Source organism: Marmota monax, unplaced genomic scaffold (genome assembly GCF_021218885.2).
Source record: "Marmota monax isolate L192 unplaced genomic scaffold, Marmota_monax_Labrador192_F-V1.1 WCK01_AAM20220418_F8-fsc00059, whole genome shotgun sequence".
NCBI lineage: Eukaryota > Metazoa > Chordata > Mammalia > Rodentia > Sciuridae > Marmota > Marmota monax.
This window is the reverse complement of record NW_026693595.1, coordinates 2,283,605-2,305,036: the sequence shown is the minus strand read 5'-3', so window position 1 is coordinate 2,305,036 and position 21,432 is coordinate 2,283,605. Positions and strand designations below refer to the sequence as shown.

Sequence of the window (21,432 nt, the reverse complement as noted above, 5' to 3'; positions counted from 1 at the left end):
ATAATTAATATTATTATATATAATTTAATATATATCATTTATCATTTAATAATCAGAAATCGTATCCTCTACTCAACTGCAAGGTTCTGGAGGTCAGTGACTATGTTTGACAACCTGCTTTCCACCTACCTCTCGTGCTTTGTACTGTGCTTCAGAAAGAACAATAAGCTTTCAGTTAAATGTAATTGAATGGTTTGGATCTTATGTCATCTTCAGCCATAATACTTTTTCTTCTAACATATGTAGGTATGACTATATGAACGTAACAGATTTACAAACAAAAAGACAACAAATGCATCCAACAAATAGATACTGAGCTTGAACTTAATATACGGAGCACAAGTTCCTCTAATTAAGAACAGGTTGGGTTCTTATCCGCTATTTTCAGTCCATTTGCTCATTAGTCTAGAGTGACCTTTTACAAGGCTGCAAGCAACCCAAGTATTCACCTCTAGGAAAAACAAGGCTGAACTAAATCTCTCTAGTTACTTATGGTTTTGCTTTTGACTCTTTTTGTTTCTTTCCAATATGAAAAATGTGATCTACAAAAATGTTTACATTTTTGCTTTTACATCACATTTGCAGCAAGATGCAGTACAGCACACACAGCAGAGTCCAGCAATGCGGAGCCAAGACTCAAACACTAGAGTGCACTGCTTGTACCATCTGTTATGGTGGGCAGATCCAGATGACTTGGATCTACTGCTCAGTTTTCCTCCACCCTCTAAAAGCTCTCGAGGTTGGAAATTTCTAAGGAAAGAAACATGCAGATATTTAGAGTCTTTTGGGATTAACTCTTTTCTCAATAATGGTACTACTCTCAGCACCGGGCAAAGTGGCTCATGCATATAATCCCAGTGGCTCAGGAGGCTGAGACAGGAGGATCAAGTTCAAAGCCAGTCCAAGCAATTTAGCAAGACCCTAAGCAAATCAGCAAGAGCCTGTCTCAAAATAAAATATAAAGAAGGGCTGGGATGTGGCTCAATGATAAAGTGCCCCTTGACTCAATCCCTGGTACAAAAAAAAAAGAAAAGAAAAGAAAGAAAGAAACTCTCAGGGCTCCTACTGGTTTCTCAAATATTTTTTTGCAAATTCAAAAAAGTAGTGAAACCATATCTGCCGCAGTCTGGCTGGGCACAATTCAGGAGCCACTTGTTAAAAGAAACGAACTTTATTTTTAGAACACACACACCGCACCACACAGCTCTTCAGGAAAAACCCTCAGAGCCCAACTGCCACCACGGGCTTCCCACAAGCCTCTCAACCTCCCCGACTCCTGCTCTTGAGGCCGATTGGCTGGGTCATGTGGGCGGAGCCAAAAAAGTCCCCCAATGAGCAGGTCTGTGGTCTGAAAGGGCAGGGAAACAACCCAATGAGCATCACCGCAGAGGAGCCAATCAGTTGGCAGCTAGAAGTTTGCTGGCAGCTGGAAGTTTCCTGGGGCCCCTTCGGCTGTGGCTCTCAACACACATCCTTTGAAGTGAGATTTGATTTTTAGAAACAGATAAAAGTCTTTCAGAGTTAGATATTTATTCAATAAATATATGAAATAAGTGTGTGGTTAGCCAAGTACATATTGTGAAATATAACTCATTTAGATAAATATCTTTTAATAGTCACACTTCAAATGTTTAAGAAATACAAAACTTTGGCTAAGAACATTTTAAGTATAACTAAGCATTAGAAAAATAAATGCTACTAACAATGTGAAAGCACTCAATACATTTAATTTAATTAATTAATTAATTAATTCACACTTTCTCTGAATCTTTGCTATCTATAATAGAGTTGATATTTGATGGCACAATTCAGATTCTAAACTTTTTATTATCCACACATGCTGTTGAAGACAAAAACAAACACTTGCATTTTTGTCTATGTCACACAAACAATTATTATTAATATTAATGGCATTCCTACAAAGAAAAGCTTGATTCAACTGCTGATTTTTCTTGCCCCACATGGGAAAAGAATCCACTTAATCCTACAGACACTGCTGTTAATCTTGTTGTTTCTCAAAGCTCCAAATGCTCAGTTCCATCTGTGCTAACTTCAAACTCTCTAAGGGAGAAGAATACACATGCTCTCAACTTCCCAACGTCTACTCTGGCTTCCCATGCCCTCTCCAATCCTCTTTGTGTCTCCTTTGTCTTTTTTTTCCCTGCATTTCTATACTTTTATCCCAAGTTGGAAAATCAGGTACTTCAGTGTCCACTTTACCATGAGCTCCTAATGGTCATTAATACTATTTATACTGCTGTAGTGAAACCAACCGTGTAAAACCAAAACTTCACAATGGGAGCGCTGTAGAACTCATAGACTTTCCTAGTCCAAGGAAGGCTTTTGGGCCCATTTGTTAAATCAAAGTGCTGATTTTCATCCACTTTCTCATCAGGGCCCCTCTCCAAATCACAGTCTTTCTGTAAAATAAAAAAACAATTTTCAGGGTGCAATTCAGTGGTAGAGCTCATGCTTTGCTTCTATGAGACCTTGAGTTCAACCCTCAGCACTTCCACCAAAATAATTAATAATAATAATAAATCATTTTGTAGGCAGCTTAACTCAAATGTTGACAGGTATGGAAATCTAAAACATCGTAAATGATATATTATAAATGAATTGTCCAAATTATAGGCTTAGCCTTAATCATAAATGATATATTATAAATGAATTGTCCAAATTATAGTCTTAGCCTTAAAGAGAGAAAACTGCATATGTTACATAAATCTTTGACCAGGTAAGGAACATAGGATATTTCTGAAATGCAAACTGAATTTCTAGTAATCAAACCCAAAGTAAGAATAGTTCTAAGGAATTACAAATGTTCGCTGTTCCTGTTCTGATTAATCTCCTTTAGTAGTAATTTTGGAACTTCCTGGTAAAAGCAATAACATGTTACATTTATTTCCTTAATACAAGAGGACAAAATGGACATGAAATCAATAATGCCTCTACTCCAGATCATGGGAAGTCAGCCACAGTGTTCATTTAGGATTCTGACCTCTAGCAGCTTTCCAAGTATTTAGAGCTGAGAAGCTCTTAGCCTGGAGTTCACGGGCCCTCTGCTCAGGAGTTCCTTGGACACCCTGCAACTATATGCAGGTATTTGTGTTGTATGTGCATATTGTTTTTTTAGGAAAAGAATTAAACCTTTCATCAGCTTCTTAAAAATTATATGTCAGCCTAAAAGCAGTAACACTTGTAGGTGATGAGCATGAGAACCTGTGGGACATGATCACCTGAGTGTGACCACACCCATGCCCACAGAGAGCAGGCTTTTGAAAAAGGAAACATGAGAAACGATATGAAAACAAAAAAGCACCTGTAGCCTAATTGTCATGATGAAGGAGAATATAGAAGCAAAAGGGAAGCAGGAGAGCTATACCCTACTTTATTTCTATGGGACTTTAATTTTTACTGGGAAATGCATTCATTTCATAATTTTAAAGTAATACTAAAAGAAAAGAAAGGAATATTCTCTGCTACTTCTCACCCTAACCCATTCCTTCAAACTAGTCACAAAAGTTCCTTCCCTAATGTCTATCCTGCAAGGTTAGCAAGATTTTTCAAGCTCAGAAATGAATCAAATTTTGTTTGAATTGTTTATAGAACAGCAAAAATGTAATTTTCAAGGCCTTGGGCATCCAGATGGGTTATCTTTAGTGCCTGTTTGTTTAGTTTCCCTCACTTTGTGCAGTGGAATTGAGGTTGTGACTTAGAGATGTAGGAACTGACCTGGTTCCTAACAGGTTTGAACAAGCCTCAAGTGAAAATGGCTGAAAACCAATTAGAAAAGTCATCATTGACTGAGATTTAATGACACCAATACCACTTCAAAAAGACCCCAGAAATCAATCATTAAGTAATGATCTTTCTATCGAATGACTTCTCTTATTTTTTCTAAAAGTGTTTCATTAGGCCTGAATTACTCCTGACAATTTAGAATGGACTATAAAGTATATAAAGTGACAATTGAGCCTATCTCTGAGTTGTCAAAAACAAATGCCATCAGAAAGTCAATATGGGACTTCTGTTCATGACTTCTGTTTTTTTCTTTAGAGGACGGCAGAGACAAAAATACTTGGCTTAGTTAGCTTGTTCATTCCATTCAGGTCCCTCTCTCTTTCTCTCTCTGCCTCCCTCCCTCTCTCTGTTCCTCTCCTCCACTCTCTTTCTCTCTAATACCAGCAAGTACACAAAATAAAATTACAACCACAACACTCAACCCTGATGCAGGTAGAATAGATTATTCAACCTGCTTAATTTTTTTCAATTGCTATTTATCAACCTAAGACTGAGTTCATCTCTCCCGTTCCAAACCTACTCCATTTTCATTCATTCCTGCATCCCTTTCAAGGCTCCTTGTGTACCCACCAATTTCTCAATCACATTTGCCATTTCCCTTTAACTCATTCCCCATGCTCAACTGACTCTTCATTAAAATCTGTCGTTTTCTCTCCCAATCTATTGCTACTGATCCTGGATAATGCCCATATTACTTCTCACAGGAGTGTTCTTCCTGACCCATGTTCTCCCTGCCTTCATCCTGTCTTGGTGTTAAGCCATCCTATGCACTGCAGGCAGTATAATTTTCCTATTAGTCATACACGTTCACTGGTTCTCCAATGATTAAAATGGAATTCATAGAGTAAAGCAAGCAGATCCAGAGGAGGATGGAGGGGAGGAAGAGGGAAGGTGCTGAGGAATGAAAGTAACCAAATTATCTTTATGTGCATGAATGAACATGCATAATGAATGCCACTGTCATGTATAATTAGAACATGTATAATAAAGATATAACTCTTTCCTTCATAGGGCATACAAGAATCTCTACAATTTAACCTCAACTTACTTTTCAAGCCATGCCTACAGATCCTTCCATGCCTACATATCCTCCATAACAAACAATGGCACTTGTGAAGTTTGCTGATGCCTTGTTATTTCCTGCCTCTGTGTCACTTCCTGTTGTCATTCTCTTTTCCCTCTCCACATCTTCAAGTTTCAACTCAAACATCACGTCTATCATGAAGCTGTCACCAACCCCTAACCCTCAGCTATGGGCTGAGGGTTATCTTCCATGGGTAAGCCCACTCTGCCTCTTCCTGTAGTTCATTCCTAAGACAGCCCATGGCATCCAAATTCCTGCTTTTAAGAGATTGGCAACTAGGAAAACTTAAATTTCTCTTGGCAAAGTAATTTTGCCCATTCAAATTTCAATGAGGAATTTTACAAAGCCTCACAAAACAAATACAGTATTTGATTCTATATAGTTTCAGCACGAGAATAATGGCCTTCATTCTCCTATTACTATACATATTCTCATTATATTTATATTTATTATTTCAAAGGCACTCCAAAGGCATCTACTTTTTTTGCCTTCCTCTAGTTTTCTCCCACAATACATAATGCAAGTTATGCTCCTCAATTAATTAAATTGGCTGAATATGCATTATGAAATCTTGTATATCCCAACAAACTGTTGCTCTCATCCTTACCCAGCAAAATTCTAAAACCTAGTCAGCTAATCAATAAGTGTTGCTTAAGTAAAATTCAAAGATTAAAGAAAACGTGTTCCTATGATTATAAGTTATTTGTAATACACATATGTGAAATACTTTTTTATAACTGATTTATGATTTAAAATGAATAATGGTGAGGCATCATGGACATTCTGTCTGATGATAAACCCAGAGGGGCAGAGGCCACATTTGACTAGCTCAGGTATGTGAGAGATGACTTCCCACACATTCTACAGAGGTTGAAATGTACCTGGCCTCTTGGATTCTAAGAATCCCTGATAGACTATCAAGCAGAAGGAAGGAAGGAAGGAAAGGAGGGAGGAAATAGGGAAGGGGGCAGGGAAAGAAGAAGGGGAGAAGGAAGGAGGGGAGAGGAACACACACATACCCAAATGATAGTGATGGTTAAAATAGTTAACTACCTATCTGACAGAAGCATCAACCAATCAGAATGGCTATTCAACCAAATACAACAGATGCCAATCATAAAACACTAATTAAAAATAATTTTCACTTAGCATATACTGAATGTATTTTTAAATATTATAAAAATACTTTATAAATGCAAAAGTACACCAGACAGGATTCTAAAGACACTTCCTTCATGTGTAAGTACCTAAGAAGACATTACTATACCTCATAGTAAATGATGATTTTATAAGCAATGACCCAATTAGAAACATGAAAAGCAAAGAACATATTCAGAGCATACTGGAAACTCTGCAGTTAAGATGGGCTGTGGCAGAAGTAGCTCAGACAGACCACACATGTGGAACTCATAACTCCCCTCGGCCACTGAATATAACATATGGAAAGATCTGTGGAATGGAACTGGGAAGATTGGCACAAATTCTAAACACAGATCTTTAGGAACAAGCATTTTAGGAACATGAGGCATTTTTCATTGTTGCCTTAGAATAGTGAGTCAATTTACTATACTAGTTGCAAAGGTAAATGAAAACTTACACGTTAAGTATAATAAAGTCTTTGATTTGGGCTTAAAATTAGAAATGGAGTATTTCATTCAATACTCCATAGTTAATTAGGCCTTTCATATATGTCACGCTTGACCACAATATAATAATATTAAGATTAGGCTGAAGAAGGACAGGGGCTGTAGCTCAGTGGCAGAGCGCTTGCCTCTCATGCATGAGGTACTGGATTCAATTCTCAGCATCACATAAAAATAAAAAACAAATAATCTAAGGGCATTCTGTTCATCTACAACTACAAAAAAAAATTAGGCAGAAGAGAACCATGTGCTTGATTGATGAGTCAGGCATTTGAGAATAATGCATAACCCTAGGGCACATCCCTGGCAACAGGAATTTTGTTTACCAGATTACTATATAAATAAACATTGTGGGTATGTCTATTTGTATACAGTCAATACCATAAAAACTCAATTTACTATGTCACACTGACCATACAAGCACTTTCTTTGCTATTGATGGGGTTCTGGTCACCATAATACCATGTAAACTGGAAGTCCTGGGACTGGGGAACATGGGACATCTCAGCTTTGCTTTTAAATTCCAGTGTCAAAATGGTGGGTGGTAAAAGAATGCTTATGATGATCTGCGAAAAAAAAAATAAAATAAGTAAGAAAGGATACACAGATGCATGTAGCACTCAGATAACAAAACTAAGATTTTAAGTGTCTAGAAAATATCAGATCCATTCCCAATTCAATTTATATCCTGATTCTATTCATATTTGTTGACTCAGCAATTTCATTTCTACAAGTGTTTCCCTAAGAAATACTCCAGAGTACAAACATGTAGATACAGATGTTCACTGTAGGGTTATTTACAAAAGCACAAAACTCATGTGACAACCTAAACATTCATCTATACATTGACAGCCAGCACGGAACAACATAAAAGTAAAGTAATACCCAATCATTAAATGACAAATACAATGTTGAAAAGATTATCCAGGAAATATTGTTGAGTGACCAAAAAAAGAAAAAAAAATCATAGAACAGTGATCCCATTTAAAAAAAAAATTAAACTTTAAATATACGATCATAGACATATATGCATTTTAAAGTTTAGAAATATGTAGTATAACATACTATACAGTATACTATGCCAGCAGGACCTGGGCAAGGAAATGCAAGTATTATTTTTCAATGAATACATTGTTTTAATAATTTTAAAAAAACTTTAAGTATATATTACCATATAAAACATATTAGAATTTATTCATATTTTTAAATCAAGAATATAAAAACACAAAAACATATCTATCTCCCATCCTACACAAATATATTGTCTGCCAGTAAGACCCAATTTTTTCATTATATTGCTATCATTTATAAATTATTAATAGTTTTTTTCACAATTATTTGTAAACTGTGTGCTGGTGCATGCCTGAAATCCCAACTGCTGGGGAAACTTAGAAGGATTGCAAGTTCAAGGTCAGCCGGGGCAACTTAATGAGACCCTGTCTCAAAATTAAATGAAAAGGGAGGGGAAGGAAGATGGCGGCGAGGGGAGTGCATTACCCCCGTGTGCTGCTTCACTGTGTGGGAGTATGACAAGTCAGGACGGCTAAAAGATATCTTGTTAGGAATTTCCAGCAATAGTGGGGTGCGCCGGAACCTGGAGGAAGGATTTCCATCGCACGAGGATCGGCTACGGGGACTCAAACGCGAGAGGTTTGTCGCACGGAGGGTAAAACTGCTTATTCAGCAAATCGCCCCGCGGCTAGAGTCTGCAACGCGCGCTGGGATAGAGACGCAGGGTTACAGTGCTGCAGTTTCTGCCAGACGCGCAAGCACCACACTCAGGGCTGAATTCTGGGTTCGAGACGGGGGAAGGAAGCGGTCCATCTCGGTTCTCCACACCGGTCAGACCACAGAGGAGGCCAGCAGCCACCATGTTGGTAAACTGACGTCACCACACCTGTTTTTGACTGACCGCAGCTCATTCAGCTATAGAACAGGTAATTTCAGGCTGCAATTCGCCTGTGGCTCGCAGACAGATTGCTAGGGTTCAGCGCCTGGGTGCTTCTTAAAATCTGATCTTATCGGAGTGAACACGGAGCACGGGGCGGCCGAGTTCCGGCTCCCGGAACCGTCCCGGAACCGCCCTGGCTCAGGGCTGCGGAGCCCGCGGAGGCTGCTTCTTGGACCCTGCTACTATCAGAGCATACACCAAGCACCAAGAAGCCGAATTCCGGCTCCCGGAACTGAGCCCGCGGGGGCTGCTTCTTGGAGCTTACACTTATAGGAGCTTACACCGAGCACGGAGCGACCGAGTTCCGGCTCCCGGAACTTCCCTGGACCGGGGCTAGGAGCCTGCGGAAACTGTGTCTCGGTCCGGGTCCTGCTGAGGGCTGGTCAGGACTCACCCGTTGCTTGGGTTGCCCGGCAAGGGGAACGAAATGCTGCCATTCGCATAGGATACCAACATGGCAGAGATCTGATGTCAGCAGAAAGCGGTGGAGGAGAGATCTTCATCAATACCAGCGGTGACATAAGCAGTTGGTCTCCTGGTAAGGGGGGTGAGGCTCAGTCACCCGAGTCTCCTCAATTTGTCCTCGAGCCAGAGGGAAGGAGCCGGGCAGCCGCGAGCCCCCGGAGCAGGCCCAGCGGCTCGCCAGCGTGGTGACCGCGTGACCCCAATTGGAGAGGGGGCGGAGCGGAGCCGCCACCCACACCCGCCAGGTGGGCAGACCCACGACCCAGTAGTACATGGGCGTGGTAGGAGGGGCAGGGCAGAGCCGCCCTTCGCGCTTGCAAGGTAAACAGACCTGTGACAGCCTGACGGGTCAGGCCCAGTGGCCTGCCAGTGTGGTACACACGTCACCCCAACTCGAGTAGGGGCAGAGCAGATCCTTCTCCCACGCCCGGATCAGGCCCTGCCGGTGTGGTGGTCACGTGACCCCAATTGGAGTGGGGGCGGAGCGGAACCGCCACCCGTGCCCGCAGGGTGAGCAGACCAGTGATCAACCTGCAGATCAGGCCCAGGGGTCCGCAGGCGTGGTAGGAGGGGCAGGGCAGATCCGCCGCCCGCGCCTTCAAGGTAGGCAGACCTACAACAGACCGGCGGATCAGGCCCAGGAGCCTGCCGGCGTGGTACAAACACCACCCTAATTGGAGTAGTGACAGAGCAGAGTCGCCTCCCTTGCCAGGAACAGGCCCAGCGTCCTGCAGGCGGGGTAGTCACGACACCCCAATTGGAGTAGGGGCAGAGCAGAGCCTCCACCCGTGCCCGAAAGGTGGGCAGATCTGCGACCGACCAGCGGGACAGGCCCAGTGGCCTGCCGGTACGACAGACACGTCACCCCATTTGGAGTAGGGGCAGAGTAGAGCTGCCGCCCGCGCCTGCAGGGTAGGCAAACCTGCAACCGACCGGCGGATCAGGCCCGGTGGCCTGCCGGCGTGGTACACTCGTCACTCCAATTGGAGTAGGGGCAGAACAGAGCCGCCACCAGCTCCCAGAACAGGCCCAGTGACCTGCTGGCGTGGTAGCCACGACACCCCAATTGGAATAAGGAGAGAGCAGAGCTGCCGCCCGCACCTGCAGGAAAGATACGCAAGCAGTATGAAAAGACAAGGAAAGAAAGGACCACAAGCAATGCAGGTCAACGCAACTTTAGAAGAGGTAACAGCTGCAGCAGATGGAATGTCAGATAAAGAATTCAGGATATACATGCTTCAGATGATCTGGAGTATCAAGGAAGACATTAAACAGCAAAATCAGACAATGAAAGATCACTTCGACAACGAATTACGCAAACAAATCCAGGAAGCAAAGGATCAACTATACAGGGAGATAGAGGTTATAAAAAACAAGCAATCAGAAATCCTAGAAATGCAGGAAGCAATTAACCAACTTAAAAACTCAATGGAGAATACTACCAGCAGAGTAGAACACTTAGAAGATAGAACATCAGACAATGAAGACAAAGTATTTCAACTGGAAAAGAACATAGACAGCTCAGCAAGACTGTTAAGAAACCATGAGCAGAACATCCAAGAAATATGGGATAACATTAAGAGACCAAACTTAAGAGTCATTGGGATACAGGAAGGTACAGAGCTCCAAACCAAAGGAATGAGCAGTCTATTCAATGAAATAATACAAGAAAACTTCCCAGACTTGAAGAATGAGACAGAATCCCAAATCCTAGAAGCCTACAGGACGCCGAATGTGCAAAATCATAAGAGATCCACACCTAGACACATTATAATGAAGATGCCCAACATACAGAATAAGGAGAGAATTTTAAAAGCTACAAGAGAAAGGAAGCAGATTACATTTAGGGGTAAGCCAATCAGGATAACAGCTGATCTTTCAACACAGACTCTGAAAGCTAGAAGATCCTAGAATAACATATTTCAAACACTGAAAGAAAATGGGTTCCAACCAAGAATTGTGTATCCAGCGAAATTAAGCTTCAGGATGGAAGATGAAATTAAAACCTTCCACGACAAACAAAAGTTAAAAGAATATGCAGCTAGAAAACCATCTCTTCAAAACATCCTCGGCAAAACATTACAGGAACAGGAAATGGAAAATAACAATGAAAACCAACAGTGGGAGGTAGGACAGTAAAGCGGGGGGATAATCAAAGAGGAAAACAAAGCATGTTTAGTAACATAAATAAACAAATATGGCTGGAAGAACAACCCATATCTCAATAATAACCCTAAATGTTAATGGCTTAAACTCACCAATTAAGAGACACAGGCTAGTAGAATGGATCACAAAACAAGACCCAACAATATGCTGCCTACAGGAGACGCATTTGATAGGAAAAGACATACACAGGCTGAAGGTGAAAGGTTGGGAAAAATCATATCACTCATATGGACTTCGGAAACAAGCAGGCGTGTCCATACTCATATCAAATAAAATAGATTTCAAGCCAAAGTTAATCAAAAGAGATAAAGAGGGACACTACATACTGCTTAAGGGAACCATACACCAACAAGACATAACAATCATAAATATTTATGCCCCAAACAATGGTGCAGCTATGTTCGTCAAACAAACTCTTCTCAAGTTCAAGAGTCTAATAGACCACCACACCATAATCATGGGAGACTTCAACACACCTCTCTCGCCACTGGACACATCTTCCAAACAAAAGTTGAATAAGGAAACTATAGAACTCAATAACACTATTAATAACCTAGACCTAATTGACATATATAGAGTATACCACCCAACATCAAGCAGTTACACTTTTTTCTCAGCAGCACATGGATCCTTCTCAAAAATAGATCATATATCATGTCACAGGGCAACTCTTAGACAATATAAAGGAGTAGAGATAATACCATGCATCCTTTCTGATCATAATGGAATGAAACTGAAAATCAACGATAAAAGAAGGAAGGAAAAAGCATACATCAATTGGAGAATGAACAATAGGTTACTGAATGATCAATGGGTTATAGAAGACATCAAGGAGGAAATTAAAAAATTCTTAGAGAAATGAAAACACAGACACAACATATCGGAATCTATGGGACACATTGAAAGCAGTTCTAAGAGGAAAATTCATTGCTTGGAGTTCATTCCTTAAAAAAAGAAAAAACCAACAAATAAATGATCTCATACTTCATCTCAAAATCCTTGAAAAAGAAGAGCAAAACAACAGCAAAAGAAGTAGAAGGCAAGAAATAATTAAAATCAGAGCTGAAATTAATGAAATCGAAACAAAAGAAACAATTGAAAAAATTGACAAAACTAAAAGTTGGTTCTTTGAAAAAATAAACAAAATCGACAGACCCTTAGCCATGCTAGCGAAGAGAAGAAGAGAGAGAACTCAAATTACTAGCATACGGGATGAAAAAGGCAATATCACAACAGACACTTCAGAAATACAGAAGATAATCAAAAACTATTTTGAATCCTTATACTCCAATAAATTAGAAGATAGTGAAGGCATAGATAAATTTCTTAAGTCATATGATCTGCCCAGATTGAGTCAGGAGGATATAGAAAACCTAAACAGACCAATATCAATTGAGGAGATAGAAGAAACCATAAAAAGACTACCAACTAAGAAAAGCCCAGGTCCGGATGGGTATACAGCAGAATTTTACAAAACCTTTAAAGAAGAATTAATACCAATACTTTTCAAGCTACTTCAGGAAATAGAAAAGGAGGGAGAACTTCCAAATTCATTCTATGAGGCCAACATCACCCTGATACCTAAACCAGACAAAGACACTTCAAAGAAAGAAAACTACAGACCAATATCTCTAATGAACCTAGATGCAAAAATCCTCAATAAAATTCTGGCGAATCGGATACAAAAACATATCAAAAAAATTGTACACCATGATCAAGTAGGATTCATCCCTGGGATGCAAGGCTGGTTCAATATACGGAAATCAATAAATGTTATTCACCACATCAATAGACTTAAAAATAAGAACCATATGATCATCTCGATAGATGCGGAAAAAGCATTCGACAAAGTACAGCATCCCTTTATGTTCAAAACTCTAGAAAAACTAGGGATAACAGGAACATACCTCAATATTGTAAAAGCAATCTATGCTAAGCCTCAGGCTAGCATCATTCTGAATGGAGAAAAACTGAAGGCATTCCCTCTAAAATCTGGAACAAGACAGGGATGCCCTCTCTCTGCACTTCTCTTCAACATAGTTCTCGAAACACTGGCCAGAGCAATTAGACAGACGAAAGAAATTAAAGGCATAAAAATAGGAAAAGAAGAAATTAAATTATCACTATTTGCAGATGATATGATTCTATATCTAGCAGACCCAAAAGGCTCTACAAAGAAACTATTAGAGCTAATAAATGAATTCAGCAAAGTGGCAGGATTTAAAATCAACACGCATAAATCAAAGGCATTCCTGTATATCAGCAACAAATCCTCTGAAATGGAAATGAGGACAACCACTCCATTCAAAATATCTTCAAAAAAAATAAAATACTTGGGAATCAACCTAACAAAAGAGGTGAAAGACTTATACAATGAAAACTACAGAACCCTAAAGAGAGAAATAGAAGAAGATCTTAGAAGATGGAAAAATATACCCTGTTCATGGATAGGCAGAACTAACATCATCAAAATGGCGATATTACCAAAAGTTCTCTATAGGTTTAATGCAATGCCAATCAAAATCCCAACGGCATTTCTTGTAGAAATAGAGAAAGCAATCATGAAATTCATATGGAAAAATAAAAGACCCAGAATAGCAAAAACAATGCTAAGCAAGAAGTGTGAATCAGGCGGTATAGCAATACCAGACTTCAAACTATACTACAGAGCAATAGTAACAAAAACAGCATGGTACTGGTACCAAAACAGGCGGGTGGACCAATGGTACAGAATAGAGGACACAGAAACCAATCCACAAAACTACAACTATCTTATATTTGATAAAGGGGCTAAAAGCATGCAATGGAGGAAGGATAGCATCTTCAACAAATGGTGCTGGGAAAACTGGAAATCCATATGCAACAAAATGAAACTGAATCCCTTTCTCTCGCCATGCACAAAAGTGAATTCAAAATGGATCAAGGAGCTTGATATCAAATCAGAGACGCGCCGTCTGATAGAAGAAAAAGTTGGCTACGATCTACATTCGGTGGGGTCGGGCTCCAAATTCCTCAATAGGACACCCATAGCACAAAAGTTAATAACTAGAATCAACAAATGGGACTTACTCAAACTAAAAAGTTTTTTCTCAGCAAAAGAAACAATAAGAGAGGTAAATAGGGAGCCCACATCCTGGGAACAAATCTTTACTCCTCACACTTCAGATAGAGCCCTAATATCCAGAGTATACAAAGAACTCAAAAAATTAGACAATAAGAGAACAAACAACCCAATCAACAAATGGGCCAAGGACCTGAACAGACACTTCTCAGAGGAGGACATACAGTCAATCAACAAGTACATGAAAAAATGCTCAACATCTCTAGCTGTCAGAGAAATGCAAATCAAAACCACCCTAAGATACCATCTCACTCCAGTAAGATTGGCAGCCATTAGGAAGTCAAACAACAACAAGTGCTGGCGAGGATGTGGGGAAAAGGGTACACTTGTACATTGCTGGTGGGACTGCAGATTGGTGCAGCCAATTTGGAAAGCAGTATGGAGATTTCTTGGAAAGCTGGGAATGGAGCCACCATTTGACCCAGCTATTCCCCTTCTTGGTCTATTCCCTAAAGACCTAAAAAGAGCATGCTACAGGGACACTGCTACATCGATGTTCATAGCAGCACAGTTCACAATAGCAAGACTGTGGAACCAACCTAGATGCCCTTCAATAGACGAATGGATAAAAAAAATGTGGCATTTATACACAATGGAGTATTACTCTGCATTAAAAAATGACAAAATCATAGAATTTACAGGGAAATGGATGGCATTAGAGCAGATTATGCTAAGTGAAGCTAGCCAATCCCTAAAAAACAAATGCCAAATGTCTTCTTTGATATAAGGAAAGTAACTAAGAACAGAGTAGGGACGAAGAACAGGAGAAGAAGATTAACATTTAACAGGGATGAGAGGTGGGAGGGAAAGGGAGAGAGAAGGGAAATTGCACGGTAATGGAAGGAGACCCTCAGGGTTATTCAGTGGAGGGGGTAGAGAGAGAGGAGGGGAGGGGAGGGGAGAGGTGGGGAGGGGGGAGGGTGGATGATGGGAAAGGCAGCGGAGCACAACAGACACTAGTATGGCAATTTGTAAATCAATGGATGTGTAACTGATGTGAATCTGCAATCTGTGTATGGGGTGAAGGTGGGAGTTCATAACCCACTTGAATCAAAGTGTGGAATATGATATGTCAAGAAATTTGTAATGTTTTGAACAACCCACAATAAAAAATTAAAAAAAAAATTAAATGAAAAGGTCTGAGGCTGTAGGTCAGCAGAACACTTACTTAGCATGCACAAGGCCCTGGGTTCCATCCCCAACACACCCCAGCCCCCCAAAACAAAGAAGAAGATGTTTTTTGTCCAACTTATATGGCCTTCAAGGTGAAGTGTTTGGAAGACTTAATAAATGCTATAAAGATCACTTGCTAAATCCTACCTGTTTTTAGCTAACATTAAGCCTCGGTATTATGGGATTGAGTGAGCAAAAATAAAATTAAGCCTGACTACCCACTATTCATGTTTTAAAAAACTGAAGTCATGCTTAAATAATTATTTTTTCTTTTGCAGTACTGGAATGGAACCCAGGGACTCACACAAGCTAAGAAAGTACTCTATCACTGCGTTACGTTCCCAACTCCTGCTGGGTTGTTTATTTTATTGTTTTGTTTTAGTATGATTTCCTGTAAGGACTCTCTGGGATTGGGGGAACAGCTCAGTGGTAGAGCGCTTGCTTAGCACAATGAGGCACTGGGTTTGATCCTTGACACCACATAAATAAATAAATAAATAAAGGTTAAATTCTTTAAAAATATATATGCATATATGTATATATAAGTATATGTGTGTATTCTTATGTAGTTCTTAATATTCATGATTTATCTCCTTCTATTTAGTTTCAGAAGCACATTCTATAGGTTGACCACAACCTAAAACTGTAAATTTAGGTTCCATGTCAAAGGTGAAATGTCCTTTTTACTTAATTCATTTTACTCTTGGTAATTTAAGATGAAGGAGGAGCAAAGAATTTGGAGATGGTTATTGGTGTGAAGAAACGAGTTTGAGGGCAGCCTTATAAAAGAGTCACTGGGCCCTGAAACAGCACATTGGATGAGAATTGCCAGACATCGCTAATCTTACTTAGCTTACTATCTATTAGTGTTTGTTGTTATTGTTTTGTTTTGTTGTTATTTTGGTGCTGGGATTAAACCCAGGGCCTCACACATGCTGGATGTATACTCCACCAATGAGTTACACCCCAGCCTCTGTTAGTATTATTGTTTTTTGTTTGTTTTTGTTTTGTTTTGTTGTCTTTTTAATTACAGTTTGATCAGAAAGTATTCTTAAACTAAGAAAAATTTCCCTGAAAAGTCTCCTTTACTTCTGTCAGGATTCTCCCAGGCAGTGGCATGTAATAATAACAACACCTACATGTTTGAATCTGCTTAACTTCTTCTCCCCTCCTTCACATGGGTCTTTGACCGGACATGTTCAATTACTCCCATTGTTGAAAAGTAACTGTGTCAATGGCAGACAAAGTAGTTTTTGGAGATGCCCCTGGAGATGCCCCTGTGAAAATCCTGCCTCATCTGTGAGAAGATAGCAACTGGTTTTCCTGCGAGTTCCTTGCAGGAACAAACAAAAAAAAAATGGAGCTCAAGAATATAGACCTTTCCACTGAACCAACATTAAACTCTGTAAGGAAAGTCAATTTACCTTCAGCCAAGAGTTTTTCCTCATTTTCAGGCGCCCCATCCACATGTCTGTCAGCAGCATTTGGGTACAAGAATGTGAAACAAAGGGACGCAGCCCTCCAGACACAGCCAGTTTCAGGCAGGTAGAATTGCTCCAGTTCTTGAGTTCGTATGTCAGCAGCTTCATGGCCATTCGCTCGTTCTGCTTGAAGGCCTTCTCTAACACATCCAGGGCCAGCTGGCCAAACTGCCTGCAAGAACACAGTGGTGAACGGAGAATGCAAGGCCAAGGGAGAGCTCCAGAAATGTTCTAAAAGATTGGATAGGAGACTCAAAAAGCACCAGTCAATTAGGCTTTATTTAAGAAACATGAAGAATCTCAGTTTGCAGAAGTTAAAGGAAAGGCTGCTTAGGAAAGGGATTTTTCTCCTCTTCATGAAGGAACAAAACCTCAGAGGAGTTTCCTGGTAGCATATGGAATTTAGTTGACACCTGACATATTCACAGGGAGGAGTCAGTGCACACTATGCAACAAGCTACAGAAGGCTTGGTGTGGGACTCCTGGTAAGACCTAATAGAGAATTATTTGGTGAAAAACACTTCAAAACCAAGCTAGCATCTAAGGAATGTTGTGGAATCACTTTTCTTCTTTCTAACTTTCTTTCTTTTTTATTTTTATTTATTTATTTATTTTTTTAGAGAGAGAGAGAGAGAGAGAATTTTTTAATATTTATTTTTTAGTTTTTGGTGGACACAACGTCTTTATCTTATTTGTATGTGGTGCTGAGGATCGAACCCAGCGCCTTGCGCATGCCAAGCGAGCACTACCACTTGAGCCACATCCCCAGCCCTTCTTCTTTTATTTTTACCAGATACCTGGATGACTTAAATAAAAAGCTAGACCTAGAGACATAGTCAGAAGATTTTCCAGGAGGACGTTTCCTTTGGAAAAAACCGCCATTCTCTGGAATTTTAAATCACAATTGTAAATGAGTTTCCGTTATCTCTAGGCTTCCCCTCTTAATACCACAATACTTTAGTAATCAAAACATCAAAAACATTCCCAACTTTTCTGTCTTCTGCCATTACTCTCTGGTTCTTAAACACAATACATTTATTCATTTTCCCAACATGAGAGATACTTAAGGTTACAAACAACTCTTAATTTCACTGAATGTCAAAGAGTTTGAGATTTGGGAAAAATTTTCAACATCATTCATTTCAAAATCATTAACTATAGATGGGAAGCTAAAGCCGAGAAATATGGTCAAGTGACCTGTCCAGTTAGTATACAGCTGGACTTAGGACCCAGCTTTTCTGACCTGAAGCCCTCTTCTCTTTCGTATATCCCACAAAGGTCCTTAAAATCCCTACATACCCTTTAACAGGAGAGTCCATGAAATGTACCATGTGATGGTTAATGTTAGGTGTCAACATGACTGGATTAAGGAATACCTAGAAAACTGATAAAGCATTATTTGGGGTGTGTCTATGAGAGTGTTTCCAGAGGAGCTTAGTCTGTAAGTCTGAAATGGACCAGGGACATCCATCCTCAGTATTTGTTCTCCCAATCTGCTGGGGAGAACAAATACAGAAAGCAAATGGGTCTCTTTCCCTGAGGCCTGGGCCAAGCTTTTCTCCTCCTGCCTTGTACAACAGAAGTCCAGGCCCTCCAGCCTTTGGGATCCAGGACTTATACCAGGGGCACCCTCCCCAGTTTCCCAGGCTTTCAGCCTGGAACTGAGAGTACTACCAGTGGGGCTTCTCTGGTTCCGAAGTCTTTGAACTTGGACTGAGCCATGCTACTAGCATCCACAGGTCTCCAGTCTATGGATAACCTGTTATGGGACTTCTCAGCCACTATAATCACACAACACAAATCCCCTCTCATGTATCTACCTGCGTAGCCTGCTGGTTCTGTCTCTCTGGAGAATCCTGACTAACTGACATGGTAATAAATCTACTTGTCTTATAAGTTCTAAGGCGAGGGAGATAAAAGTGTCTAACCATTCTAAGAACTGTCCGTGTTTAGTATGAAGTAAAGAGGTAACTCCTACTTTGAGTAATTTTTCAACTCTTCTGAGGCGTCGTCCACCATATTGCTGTCCTTAGCTTCGTGGGCCATCGCTCGGTAGAGAATGCAAGCAATCACTGCCTTAACTGTGGCTTCCTCTCCATGCTGCCAGAAGAACATGGCCATCTTCTGCCTTTTCATGAGCACAGCCCAAACCAGCAGGTCATTGTAAGGATAAATAAAGCCAGTGGACTCAGGGTCATCTGTAATGTCTTGTCTTTCTTTTGACTTCTTCCTTGATTTATGAGAGACTCCAGACTTTTCCTGTTGGAAAGCAAAATAGGATTACATTTCCAAATACTAGATGAGGTTTTACCTAATATAACACAGCAAGTATCTTAGAGATATTTTTAAAATCACTTAAAACAAGACATGGAAATATTGATAGGACTTAATAACCAGCAAGAAAAAATTAAACATTCTACAGTGATGTATTCTTGTTGTATTTAAGGTATCCAGAGTCCCTAAGCTGAGACACTTTAAATTCACATGGCACAACTACTTTTGGGATATACCCAGTAACTATATGGCAACTTTTGATTTCTCAAGGAAGTATGTTGAAATAATATATTGGAAATATGGAAATTATTTTAAAAATCTCTAACCTCACTTTATCAAATAGATTTATAATTTTTCCCTTAAGTGGATGTCACTAGTATTCCAAACATGCATCAAAACAGATTTGTTTTTAAGTTTTCTTTCCCTTATTCTAATTTCATTTCTCTAGGGATAATAATGAAATAGTATTCTCCTCCTGGTGAGGTCACTCTTAGCTCATCTCAGATGTCACTTCGTATGTCTTTATTTCATTGTCTCTCGTACTGTACTACCGTATAACCTGGAGAAAAATGGGACCATTTCTGAGTCATCTTCATATCTTTCCTGACCCACTTGCTTCCCAAACTTAACCTAGTAGCCAGCATAATACTTGGAAATATAATAACGATTCAGTAATTATTCTTTGCAATTTGAGGGATCATAGCAAAAGAATTCTAATCTATTTTCTCTCTTTCCATAAATAAAGGAAATCTGTATTCATTAATGATGGCCAAGGGTAATCAAATATATGTTCATCCCAGGAGCCTTGGAAAGCAAATCTCTTTAATCCAACATGGCAAATATTTCTATGGAAATGCTTAAGCAAAATCATTTATCTCCAGAAGAAAATGGGATTAAGGAAGTAAGAAGCAAAGGGAAATATTAAGGTTGTTGTGTATGTGCAGGCACACACGCACACACACATGCAATTATCATTATACCATAATGACAGGCTAAATTAATCTCAAGAAAACCTCTGAAGGGAAAAAGGAAGACACAAAAAGGCATTTTTGAGAGCACTGAAGGAGAAGGAAGCAGTCCTCATACAGCTTAACCTTGGTTCAGGAAAGACAAGGATGTAGTGTTGGGCAATGATTATAAATTTTTAATACTATGGCATAGACTGCCAGCCTGAGTCACCGTCTGGGCATGGCAAAGCTAGGAGAAAGAAAGAGAAACCAAAGTGCAAGCCCAGACAATCACTGGGTTGCCAGTGCTATATCCTAGGCCTTTGCTCCTGATTGTCAGAGGACAGCTGTGTTATGCTTTTTGACTTGCGCCATCTGTTTAAGGCACTTACAAATGGTTCCTCTATTTGCACCTTGCTTTCTCCAACATTCCATGAAGAAACAATCTCAGTCTGAGAGAATAATTTATTGTCCACTCTAAAAATAAATGAGTGATACCTTGAATTTATAAGGCTGGGCAGTTCTGAAGAACTGGGAATGCGAGGTGTTTTCTGCAGACTCGTTTCTATTTGACAAAGAACATCGCTGGTGAAGAGGGTGCTGGGAGAAGCTTTGAGCAAAGCTGGTCGTTCTCTGGCATATATAGTTATTTTGTTATTTTTTTTTTAAGAAAAGAAAACAGAAAAAAAAGAAAGTTATAGTGGTAACAATATTTTTTCATAGACAATAATTAAAATATATAATAAATAAATATAAATATATATATTTATATATTTTATATAAAAATAAATATAATGTTCCACCAAATATCTAATGGTTATGCCTCTCATCCATCATTAGCATTTCATCTCCCTGGAGTCTAATTACTCAAGAGCTTCTCATAATCTTCCTCTTATTAAGCACACTGCTACTTTCTAACATCTTAGAGAACACACTCTTCTGCTCCCTACTGTATATTTGCATTCCTTCTCTATGTGGAAATTCCATTAGAATCAATGGATATTCTATCATTGGAACAAGTTCAAAATAGGCAATAAAGATTTATAGTTCTGATAAGAAAAAGTTCCCATTCACAAACGGCTCCAAGAATAAGTGAAGTTAGAAAGTTATGAAATTTCTCCAGATGTTATATAGTTTTCTCTCGAAAATATAGAAATTAAAAGCTTAATAGGATTAGATCTATAAACTCTAGATTTATATTTAAATCTAGAGTTTCAGTGACTGGGCCCAATAGGAACATAAGTCATTGTTATCAGCATCAAGTGTTCATCAATAAGAAACAAAAACACAAAGAAGTATATTAAAAGAACTGACATAAAAATA

The 21,432-nt window shown here is 39.6% G+C and overlaps 1 protein-coding gene across 5 annotated transcripts in view; it reads right to left on the bottom strand.

The window, feature by feature from the left end:
* Nucleotides 1-21,432, bottom strand: part of Trpm6 (transient receptor potential cation channel subfamily M member 6) — a 172,443-nt gene that overhangs the window by 61,114 nt on the left and 89,897 nt on the right. For all 5 annotated transcript variants that reach the window (XR_009228196.1, XM_058584000.1, XM_046459452.2 and 2 more), the window contains 5 exons: nt 20,608-20,742; nt 18,867-19,147; nt 16,832-17,060; nt 6,945-7,097; nt 2,274-2,420 (listed from right to left, as the gene is read on the bottom strand). Coding sequence is in view for 4 of the 5 variants with exons in the window: in XM_058584000.1 (XP_058439983.1) it covers nt 2,274-2,420; nt 6,945-7,097; nt 16,832-17,060; nt 18,867-19,147; nt 20,608-20,742 (945 nt within the window). In the remaining variant the exon portion in view is untranslated. The remainder of the gene's footprint in view (nt 1-2,273; nt 2,421-6,944; nt 7,098-16,831; nt 17,061-18,866; nt 19,148-20,607; nt 20,743-21,432) is intronic.